A 16,679-nucleotide genomic window follows, 5' to 3' on the forward strand; every position below is an offset into this window, starting at 1 on the left:
AGACCCACTCATACGGACACCTGATTTATGACAAAAGCAGTGCTGCAACACGTAGGGAAAGGGTCTTTTAATCAGTAAATAGTGCTTGATCAGTTGAATATCCATATAAAAACATGAAGCTTATACCTGCTTTATATCATATTTAAAAATTAATTCCAGGTGGATTATGGTTATAAGTACAAAAGATATAAAAAAATAAAGCTCTTAAGAGAAGATATAGGATAATACCTCCATGGTTTGGAGAAGGCAAAAAGATTTCTCAGAGCACAAAACAAAATTTGAGGGAAAAACAATGAGGTATGCTTGCTGAACTCCTTCAAGTCTGACATGTATCTCCAAGTACTGATGTGCCATTGTGTAAAGTTAATTTGGATTTCTGGTGTAGAATTTTACTCATTCAGGAAAGCATGACAGATTATTTAGTTATCCAGACCACCCCATGGGTGCCAAGAATCTACTGAGTCTCCAGGGCTGGTTCTGCCCACTCTGGCTTTCTGCACTCCTGGGTAACCCTACTGGGGATCAGTCACGTGATCTCCAGGGTTCTAAAAGCAGCAAGGATGTTTCACCCCATGAGTATCTCTCAATAGCTGGTTTTAAAATGTGTGAAAACATGGTTTTCTTCCTTCTTCCAATATGTTCTCCCAAATGATAATACTGGTATTTGAGATATAGTGACTCATTGGAAGGGACATGTGATCACCCAAAGGTCCCTAGCCGCAAGAAGTTTCAGAGAAGACCCTCCATGCATTTTATGATCTCATTAAATACAACCTTTGGCTCACTTACATGCTGTGGTATCTGCTTCCAACCACTTTGATGGTAAAAGAAGGAAACGGATCTTCAGTCCCTCTTTTAAGGGTTCATGGAGTGGTAATATGCTGTGAAAACTATACATTTTAATCTATTTGATGCCTACCTCAAGCCAAATCGACTAGATAAAAAAGGTAATTTTATAAGACCCAAACTAGTGCCTCAAACTGTCCTGTCTCATGGTTTATGTTTACTGATATTCCTAACCACAAACATGGATCTTTTGGGGCATTCATATTCTCATGCTGAATTTTCTCAACAAAAGGGGATTCAGATATCTAGTCCTTTTTTTTATCTTTGTTTCAACTTCATCTTTCATACCATGGTTTTGTTATTGTGGAGAAAAAATTAAAACTACAGAAAATCATAAAGAAAAAACAACAACACTTGAATTAACAAGTGTTAGCATAAGATGATTTACTTCAGTACTCCATTTTTAGATTCTTTTAGGTTACAGTTTATCTGAGAAACATGAGACCACCTTAGAACAAGTCTTTAGGTTTTTGAACCCACAGCACACACACAAAAAAAACAAACCCAAATCAGAGTAATTCATGGAGAAATGGAACACAATCAGGTTGAGATGTCACTGAATAATTATTTCACATCATGAGCACAGAGTCACAAATATAAAGCACTAAAAATGACAGTGATGAACATTAACAAAGGAAATAGAAGTTGCTGTTTTCCTTTTTTAATGTGAGACATTGGCTAAAGCCAATGGGAAATTTCTTGGCTGGTCTGAGTAATATTTTATTGTACTTAATTCAAATTGTATAATAACTTTTAAATTCAAAAACTGCACAAAAAAAGTGGAGGCTTCAGTTAAATCAGATTTCTGTACAGACTCTGTAGATATTACTGTTACCAACTGGCAAATACCGGTGGTCCTCACTATTCACAGTACTGTTCGCTGAAACATGTACATGTTGAAACATGTGCATGTGTCATGGCCTGTGTGGTTCCTTGTTACCCGAGATAAAAGCTGATATACAAGTGTTTCATTTAACACCGTACCAGGCATTGCAATGACCACCTGTATATTTCAGTTTATATTGATCATTGCCTGAAGTTTAGAACAAACAAACATTGTGCTCCATTTAGAATTATGACCACATGAAAGATATAAATAAAATAATGAAAGTATCTCTGGGTGAGTTTAAATTTTTTGGATCATTAACATCCAAAATAATTTTTTACATCTGGATTTATATTCCTATTAACCCCTCTCAACTCTCCTTCATTCCAGGGGCTGAGTCACCTGCACCAGCATAAAGTGATTCATCGAGATATTAAAGGGCAAAATGTCTTGCTGACTGAAAATGCAGAAGTTAAACTAGGTAAGAACAGAATCCAGAGAGCCTAGGAATTGCAGAAAATGATAGGATTGTTTCAGCTGTTTTTTTTTTTTTTTAATAATGAATGTAAATTTGTTGCTGTGGATTTGGAGGTCATTGTACCTAGAATAGAAAGGAAAATGTTTCTTTGGCTATTTAAAAAAAACATTTTCTAGGGCTTCCCTGGTGGCGCAGTGGTTGAGGGTCCGCCTGCCGATGCAGGGGACGCGGGTTCGTGCCCCGGTCCGGGAGGGTCCCGCATGCCGCAGAGCGGCTGGGCCCGTGAGCCATGGCCGCTGAGCCTGCGCTTCCGGAGCCTGTGCTCCGCGGCGGGAGAGGCCGCGACAGTGCGAGGCCCGCGTACCGCAAAAAATAAATAAATAAAACATTTTCTAAAAGCACTTTGAGGAGTGAATTGGTATACAATATGGTAAGCAGATCCATGTGCTTAATCGATGTGTAGAAAGAATTGAGTTTGTTTTTTAAGCAAAGACCCTTTAGATTAGAAGTGACTGTCCTTGGAACGGTTTCCCCTATCTTACAGTTTGTTTATATTGTTGCTGCTATAACAATGATGAAATTTTTTTAATTAAAAATATCCACAGTTAGACATTCATTATTTAGAAAAATGAATTCCTGCTATATTCCCATATGTTTTAAGTTATATTTACATCGATTTCATTATTATCTAGGGCACCTGTACAAAATGGATGCTCAGTATTCTACTTCACGTGCATACTAATTATCCCACTTCCATCTGCAGAGTTATCAGTGAGGGAACCCTTTTCTCTGGTCTATTAGAGCCCTTCCCACAATAAGTCTGGGATTATCCAGATAAGGTAGAGAATCCCCACACGCATTTGACTACTTGATGTATATGAGTAAGAGCATAGATTGACAGATACTCTGTAGGATATACAATTTGTTTCCTACCAAAGAATCACCGTCCATATGATTGTTCATTTTCAAAGAGATTTAAATGTCTCCTATGGTTATATCCCAAACACTTGCTCTTGCCTTTTTGTTAAAATATACAATTTTTTTTTTCTTAGTTAGAATTTGGGGCCAAACTTTCATCTCATGAATATTCCCTTTTAAAACAAAAGCATACATTAGGTAGGGAAAGCAGTTATATATGTACTGACTACATAAGCTATCCTCAGAATATTCACTCATCACTAATTAACAGTTACTTGTTGAGAGAATATTATATGCCAGGTCCTGTACAAAATGCTTTTAGGTAGATGATCTCACTTAAACATCAGAGCAACACCATGTGAATCTCATCATCCTCATTTCATGGATTTGGAAAATGAAGCTCAAAGAGGTTGATCTAGTAGCCTTAGGTTGCATCACTAATAAGTGTCAGAAATGAGATGCAAATTTAGGCAGTCTGACTCCAGAAACCTAGCTGTTAACTACTTTCTTTGCATCCTCTAAATACTATCCTTTATGGCCCAAGCTTGACTTTTATTTAACACCTCTTTTTGGCCCCCCATGTAGCACTGATGTAACCAGATATAACCCCCTGTGCTTTTCTCATTGGTATGCTTTATCCATTTATACATGAAGTTTAAAAGTATACATTGACTAGAGATTATCATACTAACTGAAGTAAGTCAGAGAAGGACAAATATCGTATGATATCACTTATATGTGGGATCTAAAAACATGATACAAATGAACTTATTTGCAAAACAGAAACAGACTCACAGACATAGAAAAAAACTTATGGTTATCAAAGGCGAAGGGTTGGGGGGACAGATAAGAGGTTGGGATTAACATATACACACTACTACATATAAAATAGATAATCAGCAAGGACCTACTGTATAGCACAAGGAACTCTACTCAATACTCTGTAATAATCTATATGGGAAAAGAATCTGAAAAAGGATAGATATATGTGTAACTGAATCACTTTGCTGTACACCTGAAACTAACACAACACTGTAAATCAACTATACTCCAATATAAAATAAAAACTTTTTAAAAAATATATACATTCACAATAGTGAAAAGGAAGAAGCAACCTGAGTGTCCAACAGATGAATGGATAAACAAAATGTGGCACCTACATACAATAGACTATTATTTGGTCTTCAAAAATTCAGAAGGAGGGGCTTCCCTGGTGGCACAGTGGTTGGGAGTCCACCTGCCGGTGCAGGGGACACGGGTTCATGCCCCGGTCCGGGAGGATCCCGCATGTCGCGGAGCGGCTGGGCCCGTGAGCCATGGCCGCTGGGCCTGCGCGTCCGGAGCCTATGCTCCGCAGCGGGAGGGGCCACAGCAGTGAGAGGCCCGCGTACCGCAAAAAAAAAAAAAAAAAAATCAGAAGGAGATTCTGATGCGTGCTGCAACATCCATTAACCTTGAGGATATTATGTTAGGTGAAATAATCTAGTCTCCAAAAGACTAATACTGTATGATTCCACTTATATGATGTATCTGTAGTAGTCAGTTCCATAGAGACATAAAGTAGAATGGTGCATGTAAGACCTTAGATGACAGACTTTATTCATTTGTCTTCCCTTAACTAGTGGACTTTGGAGTCAGTGCCCAGCTCGATCGAACAGTGGGCAGGAGGAATACCTTCATCGGGACGCCCTACTGGATGGCTCCAGAAGTTATTGCCTGTGACGAAAACCCAGATGCCACATATGATTTCAAGGTATGACTTCTTACTTCTTCATTACGTTTCGAAGCATGCCTAACACCTCACCCTAAGACTGGTAGAGAATTCTCTCATGGCTTTGGGCTTGTGATTTGTATAATCCAAAGGGAGAACTAAAAAACATTACTTGAGTTTAAAATTAGAAGACATCCAAGTGAGAATCTTTGTAATAAACTCATCCATCATATCTGATTGCCTATTGGTAAAAAATGTTTAAACCATTTTCTGTATTCTTTTGAACTTCTCTTGCTTCTTATTAGAAAACATTTCTATTTTGGTTATAGTTTAGATTTTTGGCAAAGTATATATATTCTGAGAGCTTTTCACGTTAAAAGAAACCAAGATATGAGTTTGTTTTTGGGAATCATCTTTTTCTGATTAAAAATAATCATATTTACTCATTTCTACATTGCTCAAAGTTTAATTATTAGAGTTTCTTTTCAATGAGAGAGAACCAAATGGGATGTTGGTAGCTACTTTATGGTGTTTCTGTAGCCTGTTGCAGTGTTGCATAGAAATCTGATTTATGGCTTGATACTTTGTACCATAAACTAGAAATATGCTAATAAATTCAAAGCAGTGTTTAAGTAGAGAGGTGGAAGTTGTCCCCTTCTCCAAGAAGCCCTCCTCTTTTCCATTCCGTTAGGCAATAATCAAACATAATTTGTGTTTACTATCCCATCGATAGCTGCAATGTCAGGTGACATTGTTGTTGTGAATTACAGCTGAAAGTTGAGACCTTAAGGTTGGAGGTAAATGAGATGTAGGAACTGTGGGTGTTCAGATTATCCAGTAGACAGAGAGACACCCTGTGGTCTCTGTGTAGATCACAGGACAACCTTGGGGAAAACCTGATAGTCATTTCATAGGTGAATGGACCTTTTTTTCAATTATTTGAGGTAACATTGGTTTATAACATAAGTTTCATGTATACATTATAATTCAACTTCTGTATACTCTACAGCGTGCTCACCACCAGAAGTCTTGTTTCCCTCCATCACCATACAATTGATCCCTTTTCCCCATTTTGTGCCCCCTTTCTGCACTGGTAACCACCAATCTGTTCTCTGTAACTATGTGTTCGTTTTTGTTTTGTTTGTTCATTTCTTTCTTTTTTTCTTAAATTTTTTTATTGAGGTATAGTTGGTTTACAATGCTGTGCCAATCTCTACTGTACAGCAAAGAGACTCAGTTATACATACATACATATTCTTTTTTATATTCTTTTCCATTATGGTTTATCACAGGTAATGGAATGTAGTTCCCTGTGCTGTACAGTATGACCTTACTGTTTATCCATTCTAAATGTAATGTTTGCATCTACCACCCCCAAACTCCCAGTCCATCCCTCTCCCTCCCCTCTCCCCCAGCCTTGGCAACCACAAGTCTGTTCCCTATGTCTAGGAGTCTGCTTCTGTTTTGTAGATAGGTGCATTTGTGCCTTATTTTAGGTTCCACATATAAGTGATATCATATGATATTTGTCTTTCTCTTTCTGACTTACTTCACTTAGTATGATGATCTCATGTTGCATCCATGTTGCTACAAATGGCCTTATTTTGTTCTTTTTTATGATTGAGTAGTATTCCATTGTATATATGTACCACGTCTTTATCCATTCATCTATTGGTGGACATTTAGGTTGTTTCCATGTTTTTGCTATTGTGAACAGTGCTGCTATCAACATAGGGGTACATGTATCTTTTTAGTTTTTAACATCTTTATTGGAGTATAATTGTTTTACAATGGTGTGTTAGTTTCTGCTGTATAACAAAGTGAATCAGAAGCTGGGACGAAGTGAGAGAGTGGCATGGACATATATACACTACCAAATGTAAAATAGATAGCTAGTGGGAAGCAGCCACATAGCACAGGGAGATCATCAGCTCCATGCCTTGTGCCCACCTAGAGGGGTGGGGTAGGATGGGTGGGAGGGAGACTCAAGAGGGAGGAGATATGGGGATATATGTTTATGTTCATTTATTTCTTATATTCCACATATGAGTGAAATCATACAGTATTTGTCTTTCTCCATTTGACTTATTTCACTTACCATAATAGCCTCAAGGTCCATCCATGTTGTCACAAATGGCAAGAGTTCATCTTTTTATGGCTGAGTAGTATTCCATTGTGTGTGTGTGTGTGTGTGTGTGTGTGTATGTATATATATATCACATCTTCTTTATCCATTTATCCATTGATGGGCACTTAGGTTATTTCCATACCTTGGCTATTGTGAATATTACTGCAGTGCATATATCTTTTCAAATTAGTGTTTTCATATTCTTTGGATAGATACTCAGATGTGGAATAGCTGGATCATATGGTAGTTCTAGTCTTAATCTTTTAAGGATCTCCCTACTGTTTTCCATAGTTTCTGCACCAGTTTACATTCTCACCAGCAGTCTACAAGGGTTCCCTTTTCTCCTCATACTCTCCAACTCTTTGTTATTTCTTGTTTTTGTTTTTTATAATAGCTGTTCTAACAAGTGTGAGGTGATATCTCATTGTGGTTTTGATTTGCAATTCCCTAATAATTAGTGATGTCGAACATCTTTTCATGTGTCCATTGGTCATCTGTATGTCTTCCTTGGAAAAAATATATATCATCTCCTCTGCCCATTTTTTCAATTAGATTGTTTGGGGGTTTTTTGTTGTTGAGTTGTATGAGGGTTTTTTTGTTTGTTTGTTTGTTTTGTTTGTTTTTTTGCGGTACGCGGGCCTCTCACTGTTGTGGCCTCTCCCGTTGCGGAGCACAGGCTCCGGACGCGCAGGCTCAGCGGCCATGGCTCACGGAGCCAGCTGCTCCGCGGCATGTGGGATCTTCCCGGACCGGGACACGAACCCGTGTCCCCTGCATCGGCAGGTGGACTCTCAACCACTGCGCCACCAGGGAAGCCCCAGTTGTATGAGTTTTTAATATTTTGGATATTAACCTTTTGTAGGATATATGACTTACAAATATCTTCTTCTATTCAGTAGGTTGCCTTTTTGATTTGTTGATGGTTTCCTTTGCTGTGCAGAAGCTTTTTAGTGTGATGTGGTCCCACTTGTTTATTTTTGCTTTTGTTGCCCTTGCCTGAGGAGACATATTCAAAAAGATATTGCTAAGGCTGATGTCAAAGAGTGTACCACCTATGTTTTCTTCTAGGAGCTTTATGGTTTCAGGTCTTATATTCAAATCTTTAATCCATTTTAAGTTAATTTTTCTGTACCATGTAAAATGGCAGTCTAGTTTCATTCTTTTGCATGTGGCTGTCCAGTTTTCCCACCACATTTATTGATGAAACTTTCCTTTATCCACTGTACGTTCTTGGCTCCTTTGTCTTAATTAGTTGTCTGTATGTGTGGAGGGCTCTCCGTTCTGTTCCATTGATCTGTGTGTCTGTTTTTATGCCAATACTCTGCAGTTTTGATCACTATAGCTTTGTAGTATAATTTAAAATCAGGGAATATGATAACCCCAGCTTTGTTCTTTTTTCCTCAGGATTGCTTTTCAGGATCTTTTGTGGTTCCATACAAATTTTAGAATTTTTAATTCTGTTTCTGTAAAAAGTGTCACTGGGATTTTGACAAGGATTATATTGAATCTGTAGATTACTTTAGGTATGTGGACATTTTAACAATGTTAATACCTCCAATCCATGAGCACAGAATAGTTTTCTATTTCTTTGTGTCTTCTTCAATTTCTTGAAACAATGTCTTATGGTTTTCAGTAACAGTTTTCACCTCCTTGGTTAAATTTATTCCTAGATATTTTATTCTTTTTGTTGCAATTGTAAATGAGATTTTCTTAATTTCTCTTTCTGCTAGTTTGTTAGTGTATCAAAACACAATAGATTTTTGTATATTTATTTTGCAACTTCACTGTATTCGTTTATTATTTCTAACAGTTCCTTTAGTAGTGTCTTTAGGATTTTCTATGTGTAAAATCGATAGAAAACCAATGTCATCTGCAAATAGTGACAGTTTTACTTCTTCCTTTCCAATTTGGATGCATTTTATTTCTTTTTCTTGCCTATCTGCTCTGGCTAGGACTTCCAATACTACGCTGACTAAGAGTGTTAGAGTGGTGAGTGGGCATCCTTGTCTTGTTCCTGATTTTAGAGGGCTAGCTTTCAGGTCTTGACCACTGAGTATATTAGCTGTGGGTTTGTCATAGATGGCCTTTGTTATGTTGAGGTACGTTCCTTCTATATCCGTTTTATTTTTTAATACAAATGGATGTTGAATCTTGTCAAATATTTTCCTTGCATCTATTGAGATGATCATATGATTTTTATCCTTCAGTTTGTTGATATGGTGTATCACATTGATTCCAGATGTTGACCCTTCCTTGCCTCCCTGGAATAAATCCCACTTGATCCTTTTAATGTGTTGTTGTTTTGGTTTTTTAATACTTTGTTGAGGATTCTTGCATCTATGTTCATCAGAGATATTGGCCTGTAGTTTTCTGTTTTTGTCTGGTTTTGGTATCAGGGTAATGTTGCCCTCGTCAAATGAATTAGGAAGTGTTCTAGCCTCTTCAGTTTTTTGGAAGAGTTTGAGAAGTTTAGGTATGACATCTTTGAATGCTTCATCAGTGAAGCCTCGTGGTCCTGAACTTTTGTTTGGGGAGATGTTTTTGATTACTGTTTCAATCTCCTTACTAGTGATTGGTCTACTCACATTTTTTATTTCTTCGTGATTCAGTCTTGGAAGGGTGTATGCTTCTAAGAATTTATCTTTTTCTTCTAGACTGTCCAATTTGTTGGCGTATAGCTGTTCATAGTAGTCTCATGATTCTTTGTATTTCTATGGTATCTGTTGTAAGAGAAATGAACTTCTCTTTCATTTCTGATTTTATTTATTTGAGCCTTCTCTCTTATTTTCTTCGTGAATCTAGCTAAAGGTTTGTCAATTTTATCTTTTCAAGAACATAGGCGCATGGACTTTTCTTTCTTTTTTTTTTTAAACGTTTTTATTGGAGTATAATTGCTTTACAATCGTGTGTTAGTTTCTGCTTTATAACGAAGTGCATCAGTTATACATATACATATATCCCCATATCTCCTCCCTCTTGCGTCTCCCTCCCACCCTCCCTATCCCACCCCTCTAGGTGGTCACAGAGCACCAAGCTAATCTCCCTGTGCTATGCGACTGCTTCCCACTAGCTATCTGTTTTACATTTGGTAGTATATATAAGTCCATGCCACTCTCTCACTTCATCCCAGCTTACCCTTCCCCCTCCCTGTGTCCTCAAGTCCATTCTCTAGTAGGTCTGTGTCTTTATTCCCGTCTTGCCCCTAGGTTCTTCATGACCCTTTTTTTTTTCTTAAGATTCCGTATATATGTGTTAGGATACGGTATTTGTTTTCCTCTTTCTGACTTACTTTTCTCTGTAGGTGCATGGACTTTTCACCAAAGTACTTTAATTATCACCTTGAAACACCCTCATCTTACAGCTGTGGAAACTGAGGTCCAAGACCTTTGCAAGTGCACACCTCGTTAGTGATCTTGTCAGAGACTTGATCCCACATCTCCCACTCTCTGTTTAGAGCTCTTTCCAATATATTACCCTGCCTCTCTCTGATGCAATCCTATATAAATATCCAATTTACCAACAAAACAGCCTCTGAAGAGTATATTTGGAGAATTCCTCTATTAAAGAACATTTTTAGTTCTCCACATGTGGGGTTATTATGGAAATCAGGTCACAAAGATGCAGACATTGCAATGTCTTTGGGACCCAGTGTCTCAGGTCTTTGACAAAATTATTTGCTTCTTTGGAGAAATGCAAGCTTGAAGGTCTAAAAACAAAATAATCTCCTGTAAATTTCCTCCTTCTTTCAGAGTTAGTCACTGTAATAACCTGACACCAATCTGTCTGGAAACAGCTGCCAAGTTAAAAATTAATCTCCTGCCAAAATAAATGTCATTTATTTAAACTGCTAATGATAAGCACATTTAAATAATTTGATTTGCAAATCCCTTCAGAGGAGCCACTACAAAATATATGTCCCAGACCAGATACGTGTATCATAATTGGCTATAAGCAATTCTTCAAACAATAGTTATACCTAACAAGTGCTAACTAGTCTACATCTGGGCCACAGATATTTTAGACTGCTTTATAACATACCATGGAGAATCAGAGTGTTTCAAACTTTCAACCTTAGCTTAGCCTTTTAAGTATTTTGGCTGGCTGTAGTTTATATGGGACTTTTGTTCTGTGGCATAAAATTGATCCCTGTGGGACTTCCCTGGCAGTCCAGTGGTTAAGACTCTGCACTTCAAATGCAGGGGGTGTGGATTCGATCCCTGGTTGGGGAACTAAGATCTCACATGCCACGCGGCACGGCCAAAAATATAAAATATATATATATATATAAAAATAGATCCCTGTGATGTAGTTGTTTTCAGTAGAGTAACTAGAAGAAGACTTCCTCTGGTGAAGCCAAAGCTTGGAATTAAACTGGTATCTTAAACCTCTTTGTTCAGATTAGGACTAAGAAATACAGTTTGGGGTCAGTGAAACAATTTTTGAGCCTAATGCATAACCCTAGGTGTGGACAAAGCCTGATGTATGAATAACCACAGGGGGCATCATGCTGCACAGGGTGATTTCAGAGGTGCTGGAAGCCCTTGTGATTATGAAAGTATCCTGAGACATTAATAAGTTGAAGATTAATTTCTGTGCCTTTTATTAAAAAATAAAGAATCCTGATGAGAGAACAGATTCAAGTCTTATCAGCCATTTTCCACCTTAGTATGAATTAGTTTTTTAGAATTGTCATAAATGTAGGTTGTACAAGAGGAAGAAGAAGTCATAGCAAAAATATGAGCTTCACTGATCACTTGTCCTGGGAGCATGACAAAAGGGTAGATTAGGAAGACCAAGCAGAAAGGAAGATTTGGGGGTTCTTTGAAGATTCGTTTTAACTACTTTGTAGTTTTACTGTGGATCAGAGAAGAAGCTATACTTTAATCTTTCTACTTCTTCTTTGGCATCAGATCCTATACTTTTTTCTGTTCACTATTCTTAGGAATGTAGCCTGTCACCAGGAGACAGCTTGACAATATACTGACTTTCAAAACCCTTTATTCATTCACTCAGCGTATATTTATTGAATACCCACTATGCAAAAGGAATTAGCCAAGCTCTATCTGTATGTGCAGTTTTCATCTAGAAAGTCCATTTGCGACCCCGTCAAAGTTAAATGGTTTGCTACTGTGTGTTTGGTTGTCCATTTGAGCCAGAGTGTATCCCAGCCTCAGAAACTGATGTCAGCATTTTGGGCTCTCACGTGCTGTAGGTACTTTCAGCCTAGAGGGCATGTTTAGAATAAAAGATGACTTGAAGGCCACTGGGCTTTGTTAGGTTTTCTATCACAAAAGCCCTTTCTTTAAAATAAAGACAAAATGCAAAAGAGTATAGTTTGATTTTATTACAAATATTTGATTATTTCTTAATTATTTATTATTTTATTTGTCTACAATGTCTTTAGAAACTGCTATAATTTTTTTTTTAAAAACTGGAGAAATTCAATAAAATAAGAGTCTCTGTGGAAAGTGGTCTGAAGAGCTCATACTTTTTTTTGCAGTCTGGTTTTGTCTGATAATCTACTGGGCACAGTAAGTAACTGACTGAAAATAACCCCTATCCTAAGGAGGAGTGCCGGAATCTCATTTGCCTGGTGTGTTCACTTTCCCGTAGAGGCCCTTCCTTTCTTGTTTTCAGAAAATCTGTCAAAACACTTCAAGCAAAAGGAAAGGTTTCATTCTCCTGATAAGTACGTGGGGCAATAATGAAAGCTTTCTCATTTAATAATAAGCATTCAAAAGACTTGAAATTAATAAAACTGTTCAAAATTCCTAGGCTGTTAAAATTGTTATTTTAAACTTGAATTTCATTTCAGTTGGATGGGATTTGCCAAGTATTTGATAGTCCTATGTATTTATTGCTTTAACAGAACCACTCACTAAAGAAAGTTCTCCATGGCCAAAAGCCCATTCATAGGGAATTGGCTGAATAAAGACTGGCACATCTGTCCACTGGAATATTACGCAGCCATTTGAACAATGAGGTAGTGTATATGTTGAAGTTGGGCAGATCCCAAGATACGGTGCTAGGTACACAAAGCAACTTACAGTATAGTACACACAATAGACTCTTATTCTCCCCTACCCCATGGATAAATGGCATGTGGATGGAGAACTTAAACTTTTTATTTTCTGTCCTGTTCTAATTTTTCACACCATAAATGGTCATGCTTTCATAGTGGTTTAGTCAAGTAAAGGAAGTACAGTGACATGGCATATCCCCTCAACCCCACCACTCATCCTCTGGCCCAATCTGTGCTAATATCATTTGTTATTCACCTAAACTCTGTTTATGAGACTATGCACACAGGTGCTGTGGACCACTTAAAGTCATAGGTGTCTCCTGCAGGGTTTGGGTCAGTATTGTGCTCTGGCTGTAGAGCAAATACTCATTCTCCAGTGTTATGGGTAATCGGCTTTATTCAGGCAGAATGAAAAGAGCCCCTGTAGGTAAGAGGCTCGACTGGAGATAAAGTGAGCAACCTGACTAGTCAGGGGGGCATCACCAAGATGTATGTGGGGTGTCACGTAAGAGCATGATACTCACATCGCAGAATGAGGTCTACCTCTCAAATGAGACCTGGCCTCTGTCCACTGAAATTTCAACAAAGGTCTCATGCCCACGCGGTAAGAAGGAAGGATGATACACACACCGTTACTATTACGAGCGGAAACAAACTTCTATTAAACATATTTCTCATGCTCCATGTTCACACCCACCTACACAGCATTCCTTAGTCAGACATATCACCACCTCCTCTGGGCTCCAGGCTGATCCCCAGGTGAAGAGAATAAGCTATTCTTCCAGTATTTTCCCTCTGGTCAGATAACAAATGTAGTTGAACAAGGGACTCTGTGGGAAATGGGATTATGAATAACTACTTGTGCTTGATTATCCTCAGTCACCCTGAACTCATCACCCTGGTTCTGTTTATATGTAATGTAGTATATAAGTATACGGCATAGGGAATTAAGTCAGCGTTTTGAAGTTGGACAGGACTGGTTAAAATGTAGACTTCATCTCCTTGCACTCTATTCCTTCAGGGAAGTTATTTAACCTTTCTGAGTCTCTGTGGGAATAACGATTGTATGTTACAACGTTATATTAGAATAAAGTGAGCTAACATATGTAAAGGAATTAATTCAATGCCAATTTGGTAAGTACTCAATATACGATAGTTAATATTTGTGTTTATGTGTCATGTGAAGGTACTGCCATTTGGAGCCATTTTGACCTAAAAAACCCCCCAGCAATATCATAGGATTTCAACTGCCTGTTTGCATTATACACCTCTAATTGTCTGCTTACATTGAGCCAGAATCTGTTTCTCTATAACTTCTATCTCTAGATTAAGGTGCTGCCCTTAGGGACCCATACAATAAATTCAATTTCCTTTTTCCAGCTGGAACATTTCCAAAAAGTGAATAAAGAATAAATTACATGACAAAAGACTAATTTCTGGTCTTGGTAAAATGGCTGATTTCTTGGTCTTGGTAAATTAAAACTTGGTAGAATCCACTGCACCGGTTATGCCTGGTATGAAGCTATTGTCTGTCAACTCTAGACCATCTTGCTACCCTCTGCTGTGGGATGATGGGGCCAGGATTCAGCTAACCCCATTTCTGCCTGTCCCTCTGGCTTGACTGCAAGGCTGGAGAAGGAAGGACACGCCCTTTCCTGTTTGCTTCCCCTGAGCTTCCTGTTTGCTCCTGCATCCTCCCAGCAACTTCTTTGAGTACCAGGGCTCCTTGTCAGCTTACCTGACTCAAGTTTGCTGGTTGAACTGCCAGTCAGTGATAACTGGACCTCAGGATCTGTCTGTGCCACTATTTGTTAAATACCCACTATAGACACTGCGTTGTGTTATGAACTTTGCAGATATTATCTTACTGAATTCTCGATCAACCCTGCAAGATAGGTGTTCTCTTTGGGCTACAGGTGAGGAGATGGGCTCAGAGGAGTCGAGGGGCTCGCCCCAGCTCTGCTGGCTGCGCAGCATGTGTTCTTTCTGCCGCTTGGCGCACGCTGGGGCTCTGCTCCTGCCCTTGCCTCTCCTTCCTTGTGTGGCTGAGCACAAGGAAGTGTTATTTTCTTCAAAAAGTGAAGTGTTCTTTTCTTCACTTGCTGAGCAGCCTAGCCCCAAGAGGAATGCTCTATCATTACGTTCAAGTTGCCTTTGTGCCAGCTGACTCCTCACCAGCCAGAAGTTGCGTGCTTGCCTCTGCCTTCTCAGAGGCACTAGAATTTGTCTCTGTTCTGTTTGTAATGCACACAGGACTGGGCTATTAATCATGCCACAGGCCAGGCTGCACAGCACCTCTAGAATAATGAATTACCCAGCTCCTGCCAAAATGAGTCCCACCACGGCCACGAAGGAAACTTATCTCTCCCCGACTCTCTCCTCATCTTGTTCCTCCCACTTCCCTCTCTCATCTCCTGTGATCTGTCTTGACAGTTGTAATTGGAACATTTTCTCCCATATTTAAGTTCTGAAGTGTCTCTGGGACTTGCTAATGTATCCAAAGGCTTGAACAAGGCCCGTCAAGGACGTTTATTGCTTTCTAGCATGGGCAGTTAAGCGTAGCTTACAAGCAGCTCTGGGTATATAGGGCCAGGAATATAGATGTTCCTTTTGGAAAACAAGAGAATCCCAGGGGGGAAAAATGATCTTAATGATGATATCAAATGAAGGCTTAAAGAAGAAGTAATTTCTGGCTTGGGCACGTGACAAAGGATGCACAGGAGTTGGGATGCTGTGACCTTTGGTTTGAAGGGGTTGTTTGGGAGGTTTGGGGAAAGCAGCCTAAGAGAGGATCTGAGATGCTGTGTACTGAATAAAGGAAACATCTCTCTTCACTAACCCTTCCCTCTTCCTGTGGGATAAATCCAGGACCACCTAACGACTGGGACCTCTCTTTTTCCTTACTGTCGAAATACGCTTTCTCAGATTATTGCTCTATACATATTATCACTAAGAAATGCTTTTAGCTGTACTTATGTTTCTTATGTCACTGGGATTCTGGAGGCAGGCAGTCCAGGGTTGGTGTGGTGGCTCGCTGATGTCAAAACCCAGGCTCCTACCTTTCTGCCCTGTCATCATTAATTTGTTGACTTATTGCCTCACGGTTGCAAGATGGTTGCTGTAGCTCCAGGTAGCATGTTTTTATTCAAGGCACTAAGAAGTAGGGAAGAGGTGTCAAGACACCAGCTATATTTGTCACTTATTTCAGGAAAAGCAAAAGCTCTTACAGAAGCTCCTAGAAGATGTTTGCCTGGGTCTCATGAGGTCACATCCTTAACTGCCACCCTTAGCTGCAGGGAAATCTGGATAAACAAGTTTAGCTTTCCTATACTCTGAAATGGAGGCAGCAAGGGCAATGAGGGCTGAAATGCCTGTTGGGTTAGCCAACAAACAGTACTGGCCACAACCAAGTAGAGGGAAATCAAAGAAGACTAAACTGGGCAGGCAAAGGCAGTCTCACCTCACAGTAGAGGAGAAGAAAATGATTAATATTCTTGAGCCCACTCTATGCCAAGTTTTGTGCTAGGCGGCATACCTACATGCATACATGCCACAGTTGAAAGCTAAGCTCTGAGCAGTCTTCTGGATGCGGTTCAGTTGGGAACCTGGACTTGAATCCAGGTCTGTCTGACTTGAAAGCCTATTCATGCTCCCTTTAGGAAACCTGAGCACTGGTTTGGGGTGTGCCTCATGGAATCTCAGCACCTTCATTTGAGTGGCCACACCTTCAATTACCTGTAGACAAAGTAG

General features: G+C 39.1%; 1 protein-coding gene across 3 annotated transcripts in view; it reads left to right on the forward strand.

The window, feature by feature from the left end:
• Positions 1-16,679, forward strand: part of TNIK (TRAF2 and NCK interacting kinase) — a 412,061-nt gene that overhangs the window by 277,688 nt on the left and 117,694 nt on the right. For all 3 annotated transcript variants that reach the window (XM_029213869.1, XM_029213867.1, XM_029213868.1), the window contains exons 6-7: positions 2,063-2,153; positions 4,691-4,821. In XM_029213869.1, the coding sequence (XP_029069702.1) occupies positions 2,063-2,153; positions 4,691-4,821 (222 nt within the window). The remainder of the gene's footprint in view (positions 1-2,062; positions 2,154-4,690; positions 4,822-16,679) is intronic.

This window comes from Monodon monoceros, unplaced genomic scaffold, assembly GCF_005190385.1.
Source record: "Monodon monoceros isolate NGI ecotype Baffin Bay Population unplaced genomic scaffold, NGI_Narwhal_1 Super_Scaffold_11, whole genome shotgun sequence".
In the NCBI taxonomy this organism is placed as follows: domain Eukaryota; kingdom Metazoa; phylum Chordata; class Mammalia; order Artiodactyla; family Monodontidae; genus Monodon; species Monodon monoceros.